At 44.1% G+C, this 21,743-nt stretch overlaps 1 protein-coding gene across 5 annotated transcripts in view; it reads left to right on the top strand.

The window, feature by feature from the left end:
* Window positions 1-21,743, top strand: part of LOC138754895 (vigilin-like) — a 107,853-nt gene that overhangs the window by 57,913 nt on the left and 28,197 nt on the right. For all 5 annotated transcript variants that reach the window (XM_069919852.1, XM_069919856.1, XM_069919851.1 and 2 more), the window contains exons 7-13: window positions 689-904; window positions 3,682-3,888; window positions 6,008-6,115; window positions 7,783-7,887; window positions 17,096-17,174; window positions 18,081-18,220; window positions 20,462-20,566. In XM_069919852.1, coding sequence (XP_069775953.1) covers window positions 689-904; window positions 3,682-3,888; window positions 6,008-6,115; window positions 7,783-7,887; window positions 17,096-17,174; window positions 18,081-18,220; window positions 20,462-20,566 — 960 coding nt within the window. The remainder of the gene's footprint in view (window positions 1-688; window positions 905-3,681; window positions 3,889-6,007; window positions 6,116-7,782; window positions 7,888-17,095; window positions 17,175-18,080; window positions 18,221-20,461; window positions 20,567-21,743) is intronic.

Below are 21,743 nucleotides of genomic sequence, written 5' to 3'. Positions count from 1 at the left end.
GTTTCATGGCTCCCCTGACGCTTTCTGGACAGATTAGGCCCGCCAGGCTGGGAAGTAATCTGTGAGACCGTTTGGTTGGGGGTGGGGGGGGTGGCCACGGTTAGCATAGCGGTTACCCCAAAGTTACAGTGCCAGCGACCCAGCTCCAAACCCCGCACTGCCTGTAAGGAGTTTGTACATTCTCCTCGTGTCTGCGTGGGTTTCCTCCCACGTTCCAAAGATGTATAGTGGTTGGTAGGTTAATTGGGTGTAATTGGGCAACACAGGTTCGTGGGGCGGGAGGGCCTCTAACCGTGCTGTATGTCTAAATTTAAATGTGTGCGATGAACAGCCAGAGGAAGCTCCAGACATGGGTACAATTATAACATATAAAAGATATTTGGATGGGTGTGTTGATAGGCAGGGGCTGAATAAACCAAATCAAATCAAATGGAACTCTCCCAGAAGGCTAGCTTAGTCGGTATCAACAGGTTGGGCCAAACATTTAAATTTTTAAAAAATGTAGGCATACAAACACAAGAACACCCAGAGAAACACCATGCTGACAGCGTCGGAGTCAAACTCTGGTCAGCAATACGCTAACCGTGCTGCCTATTATGACTACAGACCTTTGTAATGAGGATTGTGGGGAGGAAGTGAGCAGAGACTGTCCTTAACGAAGGTTTTCTGATCCCACCCCACCCCTCAGGACAAACGGGCTGTGGAGAGAATAAACCTGGAGAAAGTCTTCCATCCCTTCATTGCTGGGCCCTACAACAGGTTGGTCCAGGAGATCATGCAAGAGACTGGCGCTCGCATCAATATCCCACCACCCAGCATCAGCAAGGACGAGATCTTCATCACCGGCGAGAAGGAACCCGTGGCCCAGGCGGCAATTCGCATCAGGAAGATCTACGAGGAGAAGGTGAGAACCAGAAAGAGAGGGCCTTGCATTTAATTGGGGCCTCAATGTGCCTTTCCGATGCAGTTGTTAAAGGGCCACATTTTCACTCACAGGAGGGATTGGTGACACTGGACTTTTAAGTTCATTTATCATCTGATTGCACAAGTACAACCCAATGTAACAGCATTCTCCGGTCCTCGGTGCAAAACACGCAGACACACACCCAGACTTAACACATACAGTAAAAACCTGTAAGTCTGTATGCACTGTAATTGAAGTAGAAACAATGCTGGAAAAACTCAGCAGCATACTTTATTTAGCAAAGATAAAGATGCATAACTAATGTTTTGAGGCTGGTATATATCAAGGTATAAGCAAAATGACCTTCCAAGTGAAGAAACATTTCACTTGTGAATCTGCAGGGGTCCCATTGTGGTCTCATCTATGTCAGACTGGGAGATCACTTTGTTGAGCACCTCCGGCTCTGTCCACCACAATAGTGCGGGTCTCCCAGTGGCTCCCCCCCCCACCCCCATTTCAATTCCCCGTCCCATTCCTTTCATGATGAGTCTGTCCATGGTCTCATGCACTGCCAGAATGAATCCACCTGCAAATTGGAGAAACAACACTTCATCTTTCGACTGGGCACCCTCCAACTGGATGGTATTAATATCGACTTCTCTGACTTTCGCTAAACCCCCCACTCCCTCACTTCTTCCCCAGCTCGCGCTCTCTCCATTCTGTCTCCTTTTGCACAAACATGATAAATTCTTACCTCATCCCTTATATCCAATTGAAGCCTTTTGTTGGTTTGTATTCCTCCCCCATTGTTTGTGTTCTGAGACTTTATACTTCTGCCCAATTCTGCTTATTCATTGAAGAAGGGCTCAGGCCTGAAACATCAGCAATATCTGTATCCTATGGATGCTGAAAAAACCGGCATTTTGGTGTGTTTTTACTACAATCACAGCATCTGCAGATGTTCCTGTTTCACCCAGGAGCAAAATTTAAGCAGATCTCTGGTTTCTGCAAGTCCACTCCCTCTTCTCTCTGTCTTCCTTCCTCCAGCTCTCCACCCCTTCCCTCTCCATTCTCAGAGCCGTTCCCCCCCCTCCCCCATTCGCTGCTGTGGCCTCCCTCTTATTACCTCCTGCCTGCAGGACCGTGCTCCTCTCCCTGCCATTTTGTTTGGGCACCTGCCAACATTTTGCTCACACCATGATGAAGGACTCAAGCCTGAAATGTTGGTGATGCATCTTTATCTTTGCTGTATGAAGTTCGCTGTTTGACCAGCTGAGTTTCTCCAGCCTTGTGTTTTTATAATACACATACAGACAAGTGAGGCACCTGCAGGACCAAGATACATATATACAAATAAATATTGTTTAATGAATAGTAGTCTTGGAAACTCACTCTGATTATTAGGTTAAGTCAGCATTTCTCAGCCTTTTTACCCTTGTGGAACCCTTGAAATAGTTTTCATGTCTCATGGAACCCTTGCATAAAAATTATTATATACCATTATTAATATCTATCTCTTATATTTTTATCGTAGTTCACGTGGTAAAAAAATTTCTGATAACAAAATATGACCTTTTTTTATCAAATTTATTGACAATGCAACAAAAAAAATCATCCTTGTTTGAGACCTCACACTGAGGTTTTCATTTCAAATAATAAGAGGTTGAAGCCTTTATTATAATAACCAAGGATTTTCCAACAATATGCCGTCCACGTAAAGTAAAATTACAAATATAAAATTAAACAAAAATTACTCAAAGATGCATTGGCCTATTTATCACTGTTTTTCGCGGAAACCCTAGTGACCTCTTGCAGAACCCTAGGGTTCCAGGGAACCCTGGTTGAGAAACACTGGGTTAAGTTCTGGTCCTATCACGTCCTTGTCATTGAGGGAGCAAACATTCACTGGACTATTTCGGGAGATGGCAGATTTAGGTAACCTGGTTCCACTGCATCTGTCTCTTCTGCTCCCATTATTTCTTGTCTCTCACACCCTCTCCCAGTGGTCTCTCCCTCCACCCGTCTCTCCACATCTCTCACCTTCCTCTATCATATAACCTGTGGGGCAGCACGGTCAGCGTAACGGTTCAAATCCCGCGCTGTCTGCGAGGAGTTTATATATGCTCTCACTGTGGGTTTCCTCTGGGTGCTCCAGTTTCCTTCCACCCTTCAAATTGTATGGGGTGGGGGGGGGGGGTGTTACAGGCCAGTTGGCTTCCATGGGCTGTTTTAAGTTCATGTTTAAATTAAAAAATTTAAAGTACATCCACCCCCCCACCTCCAATATGGTTTCTTACATCCTCACAGAAGAGATCCTAACTTGATGTCTCCAAGAGATGCCAGCTGTCATCTACTGCAGTGCCTGTCTGCCCGAGTTGCTCAGAGCTGATGCACCAGCCCAGTGACTCACAGCAGACATTTACACAATCCTTCTCAGCCCACAGACCGATGAGGCACAGTGCCACAGGGATGGTGGGGAAACTGCTTTTTATATTTAAAACTGCGCAAGTCAAATTTTACAAATGATTTTTTTTATTCCCCTACTGAACCAGTATTTTTATTTCAACGTGATTGAACAGCAGGCCAAGATACAACTTACAGCAGGCCTGGGCACCCTCCAATTTGCAAGAGTCTTGGAATCTCTCCAAATTCCTCACAAAGAAAAGAGCCGAAAATTGTCAGAAAATAAACAAGACTGACATATTCCTCTTTATTTAATTCCAGCTTTATTTCTTAACTAGGTCCAGCATTCAACAGTATCTCTTTCTCTTCAACAGAAGCGCAAGACCACAACAATATCGGTCGAGGTGAAGAAATCTCAACACAAGTACATCATTGGCCCGAAAGGGAACACCCTGCAGGAAATACTGGACATGACGGGAGTGTCTGTGGAAATGCCGTCCCTCGAGAGCAGTTCCGAGACCATCATTCTCCGAGGGGAGCCTGACAAACTCGGCCCGGCTCTGACTCAGGTCTATGCCAAGGTCAGCAGGTTCCCTCAACTGGCATAAACCCTGCAGCCACAAGAGCGGGCAGCATGGCATGGTCGTGGCGGCTGGAGCTGCTGCCTCACAGAGCCTGGTGGGGGTGCAGTGCTCATTCTTTAAGTGCTGGACCTTTTCCCTCGCCAACCACCACCCTCTCTCCCCATTCCCCCACCTCTTGATTAGTAAAGGTGTCAAAGGTTATGAGCAGAAGGCAGGAGAGTTGAATGGAGAGGAAAAATCAGGCATGCATCAGATGGTGGGGGCAGATTTGATGGGGCCAAATGGCCCAATCCTGCTCCTACATCTTCAAGATCCAGGATTCCTTTATTGTTATGTGATAGTACAGAACATGTAATATCGCGTACATTGCCCTGTGCCTGTCGCTGTCAGGCAGACAGTCACCATTAGTGTCACCCGGTGCCCCTTACAGTACGAGAGAAAGAGAAGCAAAAGATAGTCCCTTCAGACACTGAGTGTCATGGATTCGCTCCTGCGACCTCTGCAGTTGCACAGATTCCTGTTCTATCCGTCAGCAACTCAAGTTCCAGATCCAAACTTCTGACCCAACCAGGAAGCCCTCAGCATCCGAGGCCCCTTCGGGAGCCCTTCTTGCCCTCAGCGCCCTCTCGAATTCCGGCTCCAATACCTAGTTCCCATGAGCCGGTCTCCAGCAGCCTGCAACGCGAGTGGGTCCCTCAGCCGCTGAGCCCCTTGCTGGTCCGCTGCCTTGGTCACTGTCCCTGTAGGTCGTCATCTCTGCTTCTTAAAAACAGAGGGTGGGGAAGATGTTCTCCCTGTTTCTGGTGCCATGCGTCGGTCCACTGCTTCCCAGAGTCTGCAATCTCTTGCAGCTGCTGTCGACCACTGGCGCCGCCGTCTTGGGGAGAGTCCTCTGCGGGTCTTATAATGCAGTGGATAATGTGCAAGATTAAAAAAACAGCAAGTCTTGCATCCCTCTGTTCTTCGGGGACCCTGGTTGACTTTGACAGTCACAGAGGGTGTGGGCACAGATCGTGATTCTGGTCCCAGGAGAAGTCCAAGGAATTTGCTCACTAATCTTGAGTGTACAATCAAAGATCCTGCACTTCTTTCCTAATCTACATGGATTAATTGGCTGTAACTCCCAAAATGAACAAATTCTCTGTGGAAGACAGGTCTCACATTGTTAACTGAGTCAACCTCGCTGGTTCTCATAAGTAAATCCATCTTCTCACATCACAAGATCTCAAGAAATAGGGGCAGAAGTAGGCCAACCGGCCCGTCGCGTCTGCCCTGCTGTGAAATCATGAGCTGATCCATCCTCCCTCCTACTCCCCGGCCTTCTCCCCATAACCCTTGACCCCCTGACTAATCAAATACCTGTCAATTTCTGTCTTAAACACACCCAACACCACTTCTACAGCCTCCTGTGGCAACAAGTTCCACAGACCCATGACCCTCTGGCTAAAGAAATGTTTTCGCATCTCTGTTTTAAATTGACGCCCTTTTATCCTGAATTTGTGGCCTCTTGTCCTAGACTCCCCAACCATGGGAAACATCTTTGCCACGTCCACTCTGTCCAGGCCTTTGAGAATTCGAAATGTCTATGAGGTTCCCACTCATCCTTCTGTACTCCCAACGAGTACAGTCCAAGAGCTGACAAAAGTTCCATTTTTTAAAGGGATTAGCATATGAGGAACATTTAGCGTGCAGGCTTCAAGGCCTAACGGATCTCTTGTCTTGGTTATCTAACTGCGAGGAGTTTGTATGTTGCATGGGTTTCCCTGGGGTCTCCGGTTTCCACCATTTGAATCGTACTGGGGTGTGTTAATTGGATGTAATTGGGCAGCACGAGCTCATGGGCTGAAATGCCCTGTTACCATGCTGTATGTCCAAATTTTTTTTTAAATGACAATAAACTTGACTAAACCTTCCTCCCTTCACTTTGTACAAACTCCTCACGAGCATTGTCGGATTCGAACCTGGGTCGCTGGTGCTGTAACAGTGTGGCGCGAACCGTGCTGCCTCTGTAATCTTTAATTGTGATGTTGTCTCTCCTGTGCTCCATTGAGTCCCTGCGTTTCCAGAGAGCCTCGGGACTTACCTATCGGTTATTTCTTACCCCGTATCCGGTCAGGCAAAGAGCGTGATGGTGGCCGAAGTAACCGCGCCAGCTTGGCTTCACCGTTTCATCATTGGGAAGAAAGGGCAAAACATTGGGAGGATTACCCAGCAGCTGCCCAAGGTAGGCCTCATTGGGGATGTTCTCCCTGTGGGGGTCCAGATCAAGGGGACACCGTGACTAGTAAAGGGGCTGGTCACCTAAAGCGGAGGCGTGCCAAAATTCCTTTTCACAGAGGGTGGTGGAATTAGATTGTTTGTTGTCACCTGTTCTGAGACATAATGAGAAACTTAAGTTTTGTGCATTCTCTGAGCAAGAGGAGGAGTTAATGGGAATGTGAAGAGAGTAAATGAGATTGGTGGCATGGTTAACATTGCGGTTAGTGCAACGCTGCGCCAGTGACCGGGTCGAATCCCGCGCTGTCTGTGAGGAGTTTGTGTTTTCTCCCAACATCGGCGTGGGTTTTTCTCAGGACTCCAGTTTCCTCCCACCTCCAAAAAATGGGTTAATTCGGATGTAATTGAACCGAAATCGGCTGCTACCGTGCTATAAATAAAATTTAAACGGGTGGTTGGTGGTCAGTAAAAGCACAGAGATGCTGGAGGAACTCAGCCGGTCTCACAGCGTCCAGAGGAGGTAATGATAAATTACCGACGTTTCAGGCCTGAAACGATGGTCAGCACCAATTTGGTGGGCCGAAGGGTCTGTTTCCATACTGTAAGGCCTCAATTTTATATCAACCTGCATCAAACTTATCCCAGGAATGGGAAGCAGAGAGACAGGTTCAAAAGTTCTCATAATTGAAAGACATCAAGTGGCAAGTGCAGAGAAATTCACAGGAGAATAGGGTTGGAATTGGTTCAAGTAAAAACACAATGCAGGAGAAACTCGGCAGGTCAGACACTGTACTTTGTGTAGCAAAGACAAGATACATCATCAACTTTTCAGGCTTGAGTCCTTCATCAAGGTATGAGCAAAATGTCAGCAGGTGCCTGAATAAATTGGTGCGGGGAGGAGCACGGTCCCACAGGTGGGAGGTAATACGTGGAGGAGGAAGGGAGGGCACAGCAGCGAACAGGGGGATGGGGTGGAGAGCTGGAGGAAAGGAAATAGAGTGATGGGGAAGTGCGGGAGAATGGGGAGTGGGCTAGCAGAAACCAGAGAAGTCGATGTTAATGCCATCTGGTTGGAGACGTCCAGACGGAAAATCAAGTGTTGCACCTCCAAATTATGGGTGGTCTCAGTGGGACAGTTCATGAGGCCATGTCAGCACGGGACTGCGGCGCAGAATTGGTGGTTGGCCACTGGGAGATTGCTGATGTGAATGGAGTGAAGGTCCTCAGTGAAGCGACCTCCCAGTCTGTGCCCAGTCTCTCCGATGTAGAGAAGGCCACAACAGGAGCACCGGAACAGGATAACTCGTGAAGTGCTGCTTCACATGAACGGACCGTTTGGGGCCCTCGAATGTTGGTGAGGGAGGAGGTGTGGGCGCAAGTGGTGCTGGGGTTGATGGGGGGGGAGGAGGATGAGTGAGTGAAGGAGTCACAGAGGGGAGCGGTCCTTGCGGAGGGGAAGATGTGGTGGGATCATGTTGTAGGTGGTGAAAATTACGGAGGATAACGTGTTGGATGCGGAGGCTAGTAAGGTGGTAGGTGAGGACAAGGGGAATCCTGTTGTGTTTGTGATATCTGCAGACTTCGTGTTTTACCCTTGGTGTTGTCTCAATGGGCCGAACTGGCTTCCAATGGTGATAAAAGTAAATGTGGAAATAATAACATGCCTTTGTGCAGGTTCACATTGAATTCACCGATGGGGATGAGAAAATCACCCTGGAGGGTCCCACAGAGGAAGTGGAGATAGCTCAAAACCAGATCCAAGAAATCATTGATGACCTGGTTAGTACTTTGTTCATACCTTCTCCCCTCCAAACAGTGCGATTACCCAACACGCCCCCCTCGTAGAAACATACTATACATGCTCAGGCAAAAGTCGAGTTTTAAAGACCACTTTTTAACATTAAATTTATGGTTGACTACTTTTGACCGCGGGACGTCTGGAGCTGCAGTGGGTGAGTGGCCGAGGTCTGGGTGAGAGTTTGCAGTCGGGGCATCAAGCTTAGATGGGCGCGAAGTCCGCATTCGGGGCAACAAAAGGTCTGATGGCAGGTGACCAGGGCCTAGGCGAGAGACAGAGGTTGAGGCGTCAGAAACTCCAATGTAGGAGTCCGTGTTCGAGGCGTCTGGAAGTCTGAGGGCGGGTGGCTGGGGCCAAGGTGGGAGTCAGCAGTTAAGGCGTCAGGAACAATGGGTAGACAGCTGGGGATTAGGGGAGAGATGGCGGGCGAGGTGTCGGGAGCTCTGATGAGCGGGTGACTGGGGCCAAAAATAGGGGGGGTTGATTATTGCCAGGCATTGACTTTTACATGAGTATATATGGTAGATCCACAACACAGAACAAGACCCTTCATCCCAACTTGTCCATACCGACCAAGTTGTCTACCCAAACATCCCATTTCCCCTATGCTCGAAAGCAGCCAGTCTCAACCTATTTATGACTATGCCCTGGCCCTCTTCCCCATAAATCAGTCAAGTTTTGGTTTCTTCTGTACTTCTACCAACTACATTTTAAAAAAAACATTTAAGGTCTCAGTCAGTGCTCCCCCCAACCCCCGCCTCATAAATATGCTGTGGGTCCATCCAGCCCCCCACCCCAGAGTGGCTGTATGGCCCATATTGAGAATGGCTGCTCTAAACCTTTCCCATTCTATGTACCTGGCCATTGGACCCAGCTCCACCCCTCCCTCTGCAAGCTCGTTTAATACACCCGCCATTTGAATGGCACGGTTAGCGCAACGCTGTTACAGCGACTGGGATCAGGGTTCGAATCTCAAAACGTACTGGGGGTTGTAAGTCAATTGGGTGGCACAGACTTGTGAGCCAGAAGGGCCTGTTACCCTGCTGTAGGTCTAAATTTAAAATTTAAATCCTTTATGTGGAAAAAGTTGCTCCTCAGGTTCCCTTGAAATCTTTCCCCTCTCCCCTTCATGTCCTCTAGATTTAGACTCCCCAACCCTGGGGAAATGACTGTTCACCTTATCTATGGGTTAATATTCCTCTATAAGGTCACCCTCAGCCTATTCAAGTTTGTTATTATCTGACTGTTTATATACAACCAGACGAAACAGCATTTCACCAGAACACGGTGCCCACACATAATACACAGCATATAATGCAGTAAAACCCCTGGTATCCGGCACCTATGGGGATTGGTAGAAGCCAGATAAGTGTAGTTTTAGGAAAGAGCAAGGAGGAGCCTAAAGTTGAGGTTCTGGATTGGAGAAGAGCAAATTTCAAAGGAATAAGAAGGGATTTGGGGAGTATTAAGTGGGACAGGATATTTTCAGGTAAGGATGTAAATGAAAAATGGAGGATATTCAAAAAAGAAATTTTGAGGGTACAGAGTAGATATGTCCCAGTGAGGATCAAAGGAAAGGCTGGAAGTCATAGGGAGGCTTGGTTTTCGAGGAATATTGGAAATTTGGTTAGGAGAAAAAGGGAGGTGTACAAGAGATATTAAGAGCAGGGAGCTGAGAATTTGAAGGAGGACTACAAGGAGTGTAGAAGGAATCTTAAGAAAGAAATTAGAAAGGCCAAAAAAAGGCATGAAGGCAGAGTAAAAATAAATCCAAAGGGTTTCTATAGGTACATTAAAAGTAAATGATTCGTGAGGGATAAAATTGGACCCCTTGTAGATAGCGAGGGTAGGCTGAGTGAGAAGTCAGAGGAAATGGGGGAAAATTTGAATAATTTCTTTGCCTCGGTATTCACTAGGGGAAAAAAATATTGAACCAGTTGAAGTAAAGAAAAATAGAAAAGAAAAATAGTGGGGAGCTGTGATGAAAAAGATAAAGGTGGATAAATCTCCGGGACCGGACAAAATATTCCCAAAGACACTCAGGGAGGCTTGTGGACAGATAGTGGGGCCATTAACAGATACTTAGGATGTCACTGGCCACGGGGGTAGTGCCAAAGGATTGGAGGGCGGCGCATGTGGTTCCGCTGTTTAAGAAGGGGTACAAATGTAAACCTGGGAATTATAGGCCTGTGAGTCTGACGTCTGTGGTGGGCAAGTTGATGGAAAGTGTTCTGAGGGATGGTATTTACAAATATTTGGAGGTACAGGGATTGATAGGGAGTAATCAGCATGGTTTTGTCAGGGTTTGTCATGCTTGACAAATCTGATTGAGTTTTTCGAGGGGGTTACAAAAAAGGTTGATGAAGGGAAAGCTGTGGATGTTGTCTATTTAGACTTTAGTAAAGCTTTTGACAAAGTTCCCCATAGGAGGTTAGGAAAAAAGGTAGAGGCATTAGGTAGTGCCTAATGTAGTGAAATGGATTCAGCAATGGTTGGATGGGAGGTGTCAGAGAGTAGTGGTAGAAAATTGTTTGTCCAATTGGAGGCCGGTGACTAGTGGAGTTCCTCAGGGATCGGTCCTGGGTCCACTATTGTTTGTTAATATATATTAACGATCTGAAAGTAGGGGTGGAGAATTGGATAAGCAAGTTTGCGGATGATACAAAGATTGGTGGTGTTGTGGACAGTGAGGAAGATTACCGTAGGTTAAAAGGTGATTTAGGAAGGCTGGAGGTGTGGGCTGAGAAATGGCTGATGGAATTTAATACAGATAAGTGTGAGGTGTTACATTTTGGAAAGGCAAATCTAAATAGGTCATATGCATTAAATGGTAGGCTATTGAGATGTGCAGAGCAACAAAGGGATTTAGGAGTGATGGTAAATAGTACCCTCAAGGCTGATACTAAGGTAGATGGTGTGGTGAAGAAGGCATTTGGAATGTTGGCCTTCATAAATCGGAGTATTGAATTCAAGAGTAGGGAGGTTATGATGAAATTGTACAAGGCATTGGTGAGGCCAAATTTGGAGTACTGTGTACAGTTTTGGTCACTAAATTATAGGAAAGATACAAACAAAATAGAGAGAGTGCAGAGAAGGTTCACGAGAATGTTGACAGGATTTCAAGGTTTGAGTTACCGGGAAAGGTTGTGCAGACTAGGGCTTTTTTTCTCTGGAGCGGAGAAGATTGAGAGGGGACTTGATAGAGGTGTTTAAGATTTTAAAAGGGACAGACAGAGTAAATGTGGATAGGCTTTTTCAGTTAAGAGTGGGGGAGATTCAAACTAGAGGGCATGGTTTAAGATTGAAGGGGGAAAATTATAAGGGGAACATGAGGGGAAATTTCTTTACGCAAAGGGTGGTAGGGATGTGGAATGAGCTTCCGGCAGACGTAGTTGAGGCGGGATCATTGGTTACATTTAAGGAAAGACTGGATAGTTACATGGATAGGAGAGGACTGGAGGGGTATGGACCGGGTGCTGGTCAGTGGGACTAGGAGGGTGGGGATTTGTTACGGCATGGACTAGTAGGGCCAAACTGGCCTGTTCTGTGCTGTAAGTGGTTATATGGTATTTTCCAGTTGCTTGGGACTACTCTTACCATGCCTAACTAATACACCTGCATGAAGAACAAACAGTTTTATGGTTGCTTGAGACTGCGTGTTGTGTTTTAACTCTATTTTTTTACCCATTTATTTTCTGCTTTTTTTTTGGCTGGTTGCTTGAGGCTGCCAGTTGCCTCAATTCCAGATAACAGGGATTTTACTGTAATCACGTGTTGGCATAAAGATATAATTTTAAAATTAAATTTAGACATGCTGCACAGTAACAGGCCCTTCCAGCCTATGAGCCTGTGCTGCCCAGGTACCCCAATTAACCTTACATTTTGATATAAAATAAATATATTTTGCAATTAATTACACGGTTGCATCAATTTCACAGCCTTCAGGAAGAACTTATTCCCCAGCCTGGCTAACCTGATTTTGATGCTTCTGTTCCTCCTTCCTTTTTATAATTTTTTTAAATTTTTCACACCATGAACCATACTGACCAAAATACATAGACATTTTTCTCTTGAATATATACAGTGTCATTTTCTCCCCTTTTTCCCCCCTCCCTCCCTCACCCCCCTCCCCATTTATTCAAAGTTCAATCTATATGATACATTAAACCCGTTAAACAATGTCATCACACAATGAAAATAAACAAGAAAATTTCATCATCTACTTTTACACACTGGGTCAGTTCATTTCGTTGTCTTCTCCTTCTGTCATTTTAGGTGGTGGAGGTCCGTGGTAGGATTTCTCTATTGTGTTTCATGTATGGTTCCCATATTTGTTTGAATATTGTGATGTTATTTCTTAAATTATATGTTATTTTTTCTAATGGAATAGATTTATTCATTTCTATATATCATTGTTGTATTCTCAAGTTGTCTTCTAATTTCCAGATTGACATAATACATTTTTTTGCTATAGCTAGGGCTATCATAATAAATCTTTTTTGTGCTCCATCCAAATCGAGTCGAAATTCTTTATTTCTTAGAAGGAAGATCTCTGGGTTTTTTGGTATATTGCTTTTTGTGATTTTATTTAATATCTGGTTTAGATCTTCCCAAATTTTTTTCAGTTTCTCACATGCCCAAATTGCATGCTTTATTGTTCCCGTTTCCTTCTTTCAGCGAATACATCTGTCTGATACTGTTGGGTCCCATTTATTTAACTTTTGGGGTGTGATGTATAACCTGTGTAACCAATTATATTGTATCATATAATTGTGTAACCAATTATATTGTATCATGCGTAACCTCGTGTTTATTCTCATAGTACCGGAGCATAGATTCTTTATCTTTATGTTTACATCTTGTTCCCATTTTTGTTTAGGTTTACAGTTTGTTTCCTCGTTCTCCTTTTCTTGTAGTTTGATGTACATGTTTGTTATAAATTTTTAAATTATCATTGTGTCTGTAATCACATATTCAAAATTGCTTCCTTCTGGTAACCTCAGACTGTTTCCCAATTTGTCCTTCAAGTAGGTTTTCAGTTGGTGGTATGCAAATATTGTATCGTGAGGTATATTATATTTGTCCTTCATTTGTTCAAAAGATAATAATTTATTTCCCGAAAAACAATTTTCTATTCTTTTGATCCCTTTTCTCTCCCATTCTCTGAAGGAAAAGTTATCTATTGTGAAAGGGATTAGTTGATTTTGTGTCAATATTAATTTTGGTAGTTGATAATTTATTTTATTCCTTTCTACGTGAATTTTTTTTAAATGTACCTCCTTCCTGATGGTGGTTGGTCAAAGATCCTGTATGCTGGGTGGAAAGAGTCCTCAATCATTCTTTGAGCCTGATTTAAGCGACGTTCCCAGTGATGACCCTCTGTATTGACTTCCAGTCCGATGCTTTGCAGCTCCTGTCCCACACAGTAATGCAACCAGATATCTCACTCTCAGTTGTGTTCCTGTAGAATGCTGTCGAGATGGGGGGGGGGGGGGTGTTTTTTTTTTATTTAATTTTTTATTTTTCACACCATAAATCACAATAGCCATGATATACACTTTTTCTTTTCCACACATTTGCAGTGAATTTTTCTCCCCCCCCCCTCCCTCCTCCCAAGCCACCCCCCCACCCCCCCCCCCTCTCATCCATTTTAGGTATACAATCTAGGTTGCATTAATTCAGTCAGACAATGTTGTCATTCAACAAAAATACACCAGAAATTCTACTGAGTCCATTCTTTTCTTTTCTTCTCCTTCCATCAACTTAGGTAATGTTTGTTCCCGGTAGGTTTTCGCTATTGTATTTAATGTAAGGCTCCCATACTTGTTCGAATATTTCAATATTATTTCTTAAACTATATGTTATTTTTTCTAATGGAATACATTTATTCATTTCTATATACCATTGTTGTATTTTCAAATTATCTTCCAATTTCCAGGTTGACATAATACATTTTTTTGCTACGGCTAGGGCTATCTTGACAAATCTTTTTTGTGCATCTTCCAAGTCAATTCCAAATTCTTTATTTTTTATGTTACTTAGGAGAAAGATCTCTGGATTCTTTGGTATATTGTTTTCTGTTATTTTATTTAATATCTGATTGAGATCATCCCAAAATTTTTCTACTCTCTCACATGTCCAGATTGCATGAATTGTTGTTCCCATTTCTTTTTTACATCGAAAACATCTATCAGATACTGTTGGGTCCCATTTATTTAACTTTTGCGGTGTAATGTATAGTCTGTGTAACCAATTATATTGTATCATACGCAGCCTCGTATTTATTGTATTTCTCATCGTTCCAGAACATAATTTCTCCCATGTTTCCTTTTTTATCTTTATACTTAAATCTTGTTCCCATTTTTGTTTAGTTTTACCATTTGTTTCCTCACTCTCCTTTTCTTGCAGTTTGATATACATATTTGTTATAAATCTTTTGATTAACATTGTATCTGTAATCACATATTCAAGGTTACTTCCCTCTGGTAAACTCAAATTGCTTCCTAATTTATCTTTCAAGTAGGATCTCAGTTGGTAATATGCCAGCGCTGTATCTCCAGTTATATTGTACTTATCTCTCATTTGTTCAAAGGATAAGAATCTACTTCCTGAAAAACAATTTTCTATCCTTTTAATCCCTTTTTTTTCCCATTTTCTAAAGGAAAGGTTGTCTATTGTAAAAGGGAGTAGCTTATTTTGCGTCAATATTAGTTTTGGTATTTGATAATTTATTTTATTTCTTTCTACATGAATCTTCTTCCATATATTGAGGAGATGGTGTAATACTGGAGAAGTTCTATGTTGTACCAATTTTTCGTCCCATTTATATAATATGTGTTCAGGTATCTTTTCCCCTATTTTATCTAATTCTAGTCTCGTCCAGTCTGGTTTTTCCCTTGTTTGATAAAAATCTGATAGGTATCTTAATTGTGCGGCTCTATAATAATTTTTGAAGTTTGGCAATTGTAAGCCTCCTTGTTTATACCATTCTGTTAATTTATCTAGTGCTATCCTCGGTTTCCCCCCTCTCCATAAAAATCTCCTTATTATTTTCTTTAACTCTTTGAAGAATTTTTCTGTCAGTTGTATTGGCAATGCCTGAAATAAGTATAGTATCCTTGGAAAAATGTTCATTTTAATACAGTTTATCCTTCCTATCAGTGTTAGTGGTAGCTCTTTCCAAAGCTCTAAATCGTCTTGTAATTTTTTCATTAGTGGATTGTAATTGAGTTTATATAATTGGCCTAGATTTTTGTTTATTTGCACACCTAGGTATCTTATTGCCTGCATTTGCCATCTGAATGGGGATTCCTCCTTAAATTTTGAGAAATCCGCGTTATTCATAGGCATTGCTTCACTTTTATTTACGTTTATCTTGTATCCCGACACTTCTCCATATTCCTTCAATTTCTTATATAGTTCTTTTATTGATAGTTCTGGTTCTGTTAAGTACACTATCACATCATCCGCAAATAGACTGATTTTATATTCCCTGTCTTTTATTTTTATTCCTTTTATATTATTATCTATTCTTATCGATTCTGCTAGTGGTTCTATAGCTAGCGCAAACAATAATGGTGATAGTGGGCATCCCTGCCGCGTTGACCTGCTTAAGTTAAATTGCTTTGATTACATGTCCATTTACTGTCACTTTCACTAACGGTCCCTCATATAATGCTTTAATCCAATTAATATACTTCTCCGGTAAACTGAATTTTTGCAATACTTTGAACAAGTAATTCCATTCTACTCTGTCGAAGGCCTTCTCTGCGTCTAAAGCAACTGCTACTGCCGGTGCTTTATTTCCTTCTACTGCATGAATTAAGTTGATAAATTTACAAATATTGTCTGTTGTGCGTCTTTTTTTGATAAATCCAGTTTGGTCTAAATTTACCATTTTCGGTACCTGTTCTGCTAATCTGTTTGCTAATAGTTTAGCTATTATCTTATAATCCGTGTTTAGCAGAGATATTGGTCTATATGACGCTGGTGAGAGTGGATCTTTCCCTTGTTTTAGTATCACTGTAATTATTGCTGTTTTACATGAATCTGGTAAGTTTTGTGTCTCATCAATCTGGTTGATTACATCCAGGAGGGGCGGTATTATTAGATCTTTAAATGTTTTGTAGAATTCTATTGGGAGTCCATCCTCTCCTGGTGAGGGGGGGGGGTGTTGTGGTAGCCTTGCCCTCCTCAACCTCCCTAGGAAGTGTAGGTGCCTTCCTGACAAATGAGGAGGTGTTATGGTCCAGGATAGGTGTCTGTAATATGCACACCTAGGAATTAACTGTTGAAGTGTAATGGAGAGTAGTCGACCTTCATCCTCCGTCTTGTTCACGTTAAGACTCTGGCAGTTGCTCTCGCACCATTTTACGAGCGTCCGAGCCTTCTCCTCATGTGGCTGATGACACCAGTTACTGCTGCATCATCCACCATCTTGATCATTCTGTTTCAACTGAACCTGGCCGTGCGATCTTGAATCAGCGAACGTGACTGTCGCGGGCTGAGCAGTTCACATTTTACCAACCCCTCCCCCAACAGACACCATTCCTTCATCAGCCACCCCTCCCTCATGTGAAAATGGGCCTGAGATTACTTGCCAAAGAATCGCAAGTATGGTTACAAATGGCAAAGCATGAGAACCCTGTTACACCAAGAAGCACTGCCACATGCAGCTAGTCTCCCCACAAGGGAGTCGGCCACATGGCTCACAAGTTGTGTATTTATAGAGACAAACTTTCAGTTTTCTAGAACATTTGAACAGACTTTTTCATATAAGTATGTTTCTTTTTTTACAATTCATTATACTGGGTTGTGACCCTTACCTTTTTACTGTCTTTGCCAAATAACGGAGTTGTAGTTGTTTAGCCTTGCTTAATCCTCAACACATCCAATGGAATGTTCTTTACTTTTCTACATGTTCACCTTAAGACTCATTCTCATGGGCAACTAAAAACAGGCCATGGTAGGGGGGTGGGGGAGGGGGGGGTTGAAGTGTTGGTGTGCACTTGATGGGCCAAGTGGCTTTTTAGCGTGTCACATTTGAAATGTCCACGCGTCAGGAACTGACAACATTGTTTACCTGTTTGCCCAATGTGCATTGCCCTCTTGCCCCATTCCCAGGCCCGAGCTGAAGGCAGAGGCTTGAAGCCAGTCGTTCACTCCACTATGTTTGCTCTTCCCATCCAGCTCAGCCGCATGGATTACACAGAAATCACTGTTGACCAAAAGTTTCATCGTCATCTCATTGGGAAAAATGGAACAAACAGTAAGTCTCTTTACGTGCCCTCGCTGGTGTGGTGGGGGGGTGGGGGGAAGAGGAGGTGGTGTGGGACTGTTCCTTTTCTTCTCCCTCACCAGATGCTAACTCGCACTTCCTCCTCCCCTCCCTGATTCACCCAACATCCTCCCTCATTGGCCCCCCCATCCATCCATCTATCATCTCCTGCCTGTGCTCCACCCCCTCCCCTCTCTCCCTTCCCCCCCACCATTTTATTCAGGTGCCTGCCTACATTTTGATCACACTCTGATGAAGGGCGCAGGCCCAAAACATTGGTTATGCATCTTTATCTTTGCTACCCTATATATGTGTGTAATAGTCAAATTTTGTGGACCTATTTTTAGAGTAAAATTTATGGGGTCGTTTATTACACCGATATCACCGAACTCCCATATCAGGAGCTCGGAAGGGTGGGACCAGGTGGAAGCCGGGTGTCAGGAACTCGGGCAGGTAGCTGGGGCGTGGATCTGTGGTCAGGGTATTGGGAGCTCAGATGGGCGGGAGGGTAGCTGGGGCATGTATCTGCAGTCAGAGCATTGAGCTCCAGTGAGCAGGTGACCAGGGCCAAAATTGGGGGGTGGGGGGAGTTCAACATTTATACGTATTGACTATTACTGGTACACATGTATGTAAATAAAGCTGTGTGGCCTGCTGAGTTTCTCCGGCATTGTGTCTGTAGACTTTCATATTTTACCCCACTGTTTTCATCCCAACTTCCCTTGGACAGGAATCCACTTTGAGCCTCCATCGTTTCCCTCTGTGGATTTCCAGAAACCAAAAGTTGCTGTAGAAACTCACTTTGTTAAAAAAAAACCTTTTGATTTCTGTCTGTCTTTCAACAACCCCCCACCCCACCCCACAACCTGACACGGCCGACCTCCCTTCTCCCCTCAGTAAATCGCATCAAGGAGCAGTACAAAGTGTCTGTGCGCATCCCTCCGGACAACGAGAAGAGCCACCTGGTTCGGATTGAAGGAGATCCTCAGGGCGTTCAGCTGGCCAAGAAGGAACTGCTTGAGATGGTGGTCAGGATGGTAATTATGATTTTGTTTCCTCTAACCCAGGGTGTTCTCAACCTTTTTCTTTCCACTCACGTCCCACCTTAAGTAATTCCTAGGCCATCAGTGCTCTGTGATTAGTAAGGGATTGCTCAAGGTAGGATGTGAGTGGGAAGGGAAGGTTGAGAATCTCTGCTCTAGACCCAATTGTTACAGAAATATTTTGCCTGAGAAAAATTGTCATTGGCCCATTTCCTTTGGAGCTCTGAAACCGTGCACATGATGAGTCAAAGAGGGACGATTAAAACAGTGGTTTTCAAACTTTTTCTTTCCACCCACATCCCACCTTAAGCAGTCCCTTACTAATCACAGAGCACCGATGGCATTGGGATTACTTGAAGTGGGTTGTGAGTGGTAAGAAACAGGTTGAGAACCACTGCTCTAACCAAACCTTCCACTTCTAATGTCCCTTTTGTTCCTTCTTATTTTTGAAGGCTTTATTCTCTTAATTTCTCCTCTACCTATTTGTAGAACCTCCCGGGCTTGACTCCCGGGCTTTGAGCTACAACCCCCTCCTTGTCCCATCACTGGCCCAAGGTACAATCTCTCTGGCTTGCGTTCTTTTAATCACCTCATCAAGATTCCTTTATTGACATGTAACAGTACAGAACATGTAATATTACACGAAATTGCTTCTTTCTTCCGTAAGCTATTAGTCACCATTAGTGTCTCCTGGTGCCCCTTACAGCATGAGAGAAAAAGAGAGTCCCTTCAGAGTCGCGGATCGTCCGTGGATTTGCCTCCAGCACTCATGCAACCGTTCAGACCCCTGTACGATCCATTGGCAACCCGAGCACCAGATCCAAACCTTCTGATACGATCAGGAAGCCTTCAGCGCCCAAGGCCCCTGCGGGAGCCAATCTTCCCTCAGCACCCTCTCAAATCCTGGCTCCGCACCTGGTTCCCATGAACCAGCCCCCAGCAGCCCATCCTGATTCCCCCCCGAAAGCAATTCGCACGCAGCCTGTGCGGGTCCTTCAGCTGCTGAGCCCCTCGCTGGTCCCCCGCCATGATCGCTGCCCTGTAGGATCGTCACCTCTGTAACTTCCCTGTGCTGTTCATGTTTTCCATCCCCTCCCTCATTCCTAACTCTGGTGGTGGCTTTGGAAAGTCAAATCATCTAAAGTTGTGTCTTTGTTCTATTGAAGTTCAAGAAGTTCAAGTTTATTGTCATTTTATTCTACATGTACAACCTGGCAAAACAGCATATCTCCGGACCATAGTGCATGCACACAGACTGACCCACAGTCCACCCTACACACAAACAATATGCAGGCACAGCGATCCAAATAAATATAGTAAAACCCCCTGGTATTTGGCAGCAATGGGGATTTGTAGATGCTGGATAAGTTTATGTTCTGGTTGTTTGAGGCTTATTCTTACAATGCCTAACCAATACACCTGGATTAAGAATAAACAGTTTAAAATACAAAAATACTACACTGTACTTACACTGAACAAACTTCACTTGCATAAATATATAAACCTTGAAGCATTTTACTTTATTTTCAGTCACATTTTTTGAAAACATTTAACTGTCGCTGCATCTGCAGGTTCCTCCCCCTCCACGGAGCCGCCTGATAGATGAACAATAGCATTATAGATAATTAACCACCCCCCTCCCCAAGTTTACAGATAATGCCTCTGACTGGGGCAACTCTTACTAAGCAGGGATAGGAGGCACTTTAAGAGTCACCCCAACAGCAACTGGCATCAACCAGCTCTTCATCCTGGGCAACGCCATCGCTGTTTCACACAACTTTATTTAAACAGCTGCTACGAGCAAAGCCTGAGCAAGGCCCTCCCTCCGCTGGCTGAATATTTGTTCCCATCTTCACCAAAGGTTTACATTATTACTTCAGGGTATATTTACAGTTTTAAATTTACGTTGTTTTTACTAATTTTTTTAAAAATTATTTACATTTTAAAAATTATTTTCCATGATTTTTTTTTGCCAATTGCTTGAATTCTGGATATCATGGGTTTTACTATACATATAAAAATAAGTTAAGGGTTTCTAGAATTGTTCAACAGTCTCACTACCTGAAATGTTGCTAATGCATCTTTCCTGCTCAAAGAACGTGATGTGGCCTGCTGAATTTCTCCAGCATGTTTGTATATTAGCAGCAATCACAGCGTCTGCAGGCTCTCTGGTTTAATTCCGAGGAGGATGCCAATATTATTGACTCCTGCGCTTTTGAACCCCTTTCTTGTAAGGAGAACGAGCGGACGAAGGATCTGATTATTGAGCAGCGTTTGCATCGATCGATCATTGGGCAGAAAGGAGAGAAGATCAAAGAGGTCCGGGACAAGTTTCCTGAGGTAAGGTCATTCCTTCAAAGGTTTCTTTTCCTGTCACCTAAAAATTGAATATATATCATATACTGCAACTTCTGTCTGCTATGTCACAAAATTCAGTATTTTGAGGCAGCATCACAGTGCAAACATTTCTATAAACCACATTCCAAAATAAATAAAAATAGTGCCAGGAAAATGATAAGAGAAAGTGAGGGAGTGTCTGTGGTTCAGGAATCTGATGGCAGAGGGAAAGAAGCTGCCCTTGTGCCACTGGGTGCTCGTCTTCAGGCTCCTGTACCACCTCCCCGATGAGTGAAGAATGGATGACCCGAGTGGTGGGGGTCTTTGAGGATAGAGGCCTCTTTCTTCTCATGTAGACATCCTCAGTGGAGTGAAGTCTGGTGCCCGTGATGTCGCAGGCCGAGTTAACAACCCTCTGGAGTTTGTTTCAGGTTGGTACAGTTGAAGTTAGGTTCTCGAATGCAATAAACACTGAGCGGCATCTGTGGAAAGAGAAACAGCTGATGTTCCTTCTGAGCCCACGTAACAAGCCCAAAGGACTGTGCAGCTTGATACAACAACATCGACAAATTCGCTGATGATACCACGGTAGTGGGTTGTATAAAAAGGGGGTGATGATTTTTTTTTAAAAAGGGGTGATGATGAAAAAGGGGGCAATGATTAAAAAAAGGGGGCAATGAGTCAGCCTGCAGGAGGGAGATTGAGAACTTGGTCGAGAGGTGCACCAACAACCTTGCACTCAATGTCACTAAAAGCAAGGAGCTGATTGTCGACTTCAGGAAGGGAAAACCAGAGGTGGATGATCCATTGGGAGATCAGAGGTGGAGAGTGTAAATTCATGGGAGTCACTAGCTTGGAGGATCTTTCCTGGACCCAACACACCAAAGGCATTGTGAAGAAAGGACGTCATGGCCTCTACTTTCTCAGATTTGGTAATGACATCAGAAATCCTAGCAAATTTCCACAGATGTGGGCTAGAAAGTGTGCTGACTGGCTGCATCATGATCTGGTTCGAGGACCCAATACCCCTGAGTGTAAATTCCTGCAATAGATAGTGCACACCACCCAGGACACCAAGGGCAAAACCCTCCTCCACCGTTGAGAACATCTACGGAGAACACTACCGTCGGAGAGCAGCAGCAATCATCAAGGATCCACACCACCCAGCATATGCTCTGTT

Source organism: Narcine bancroftii, chromosome 2, assembly GCF_036971445.1.
Source record: "Narcine bancroftii isolate sNarBan1 chromosome 2, sNarBan1.hap1, whole genome shotgun sequence".
Classification (NCBI taxonomy): Eukaryota; Metazoa; Chordata; class Chondrichthyes; order Torpediniformes; family Narcinidae; genus Narcine; species Narcine bancroftii.
This window is presented reverse-complemented; position numbering and strand designations above follow the sequence as displayed.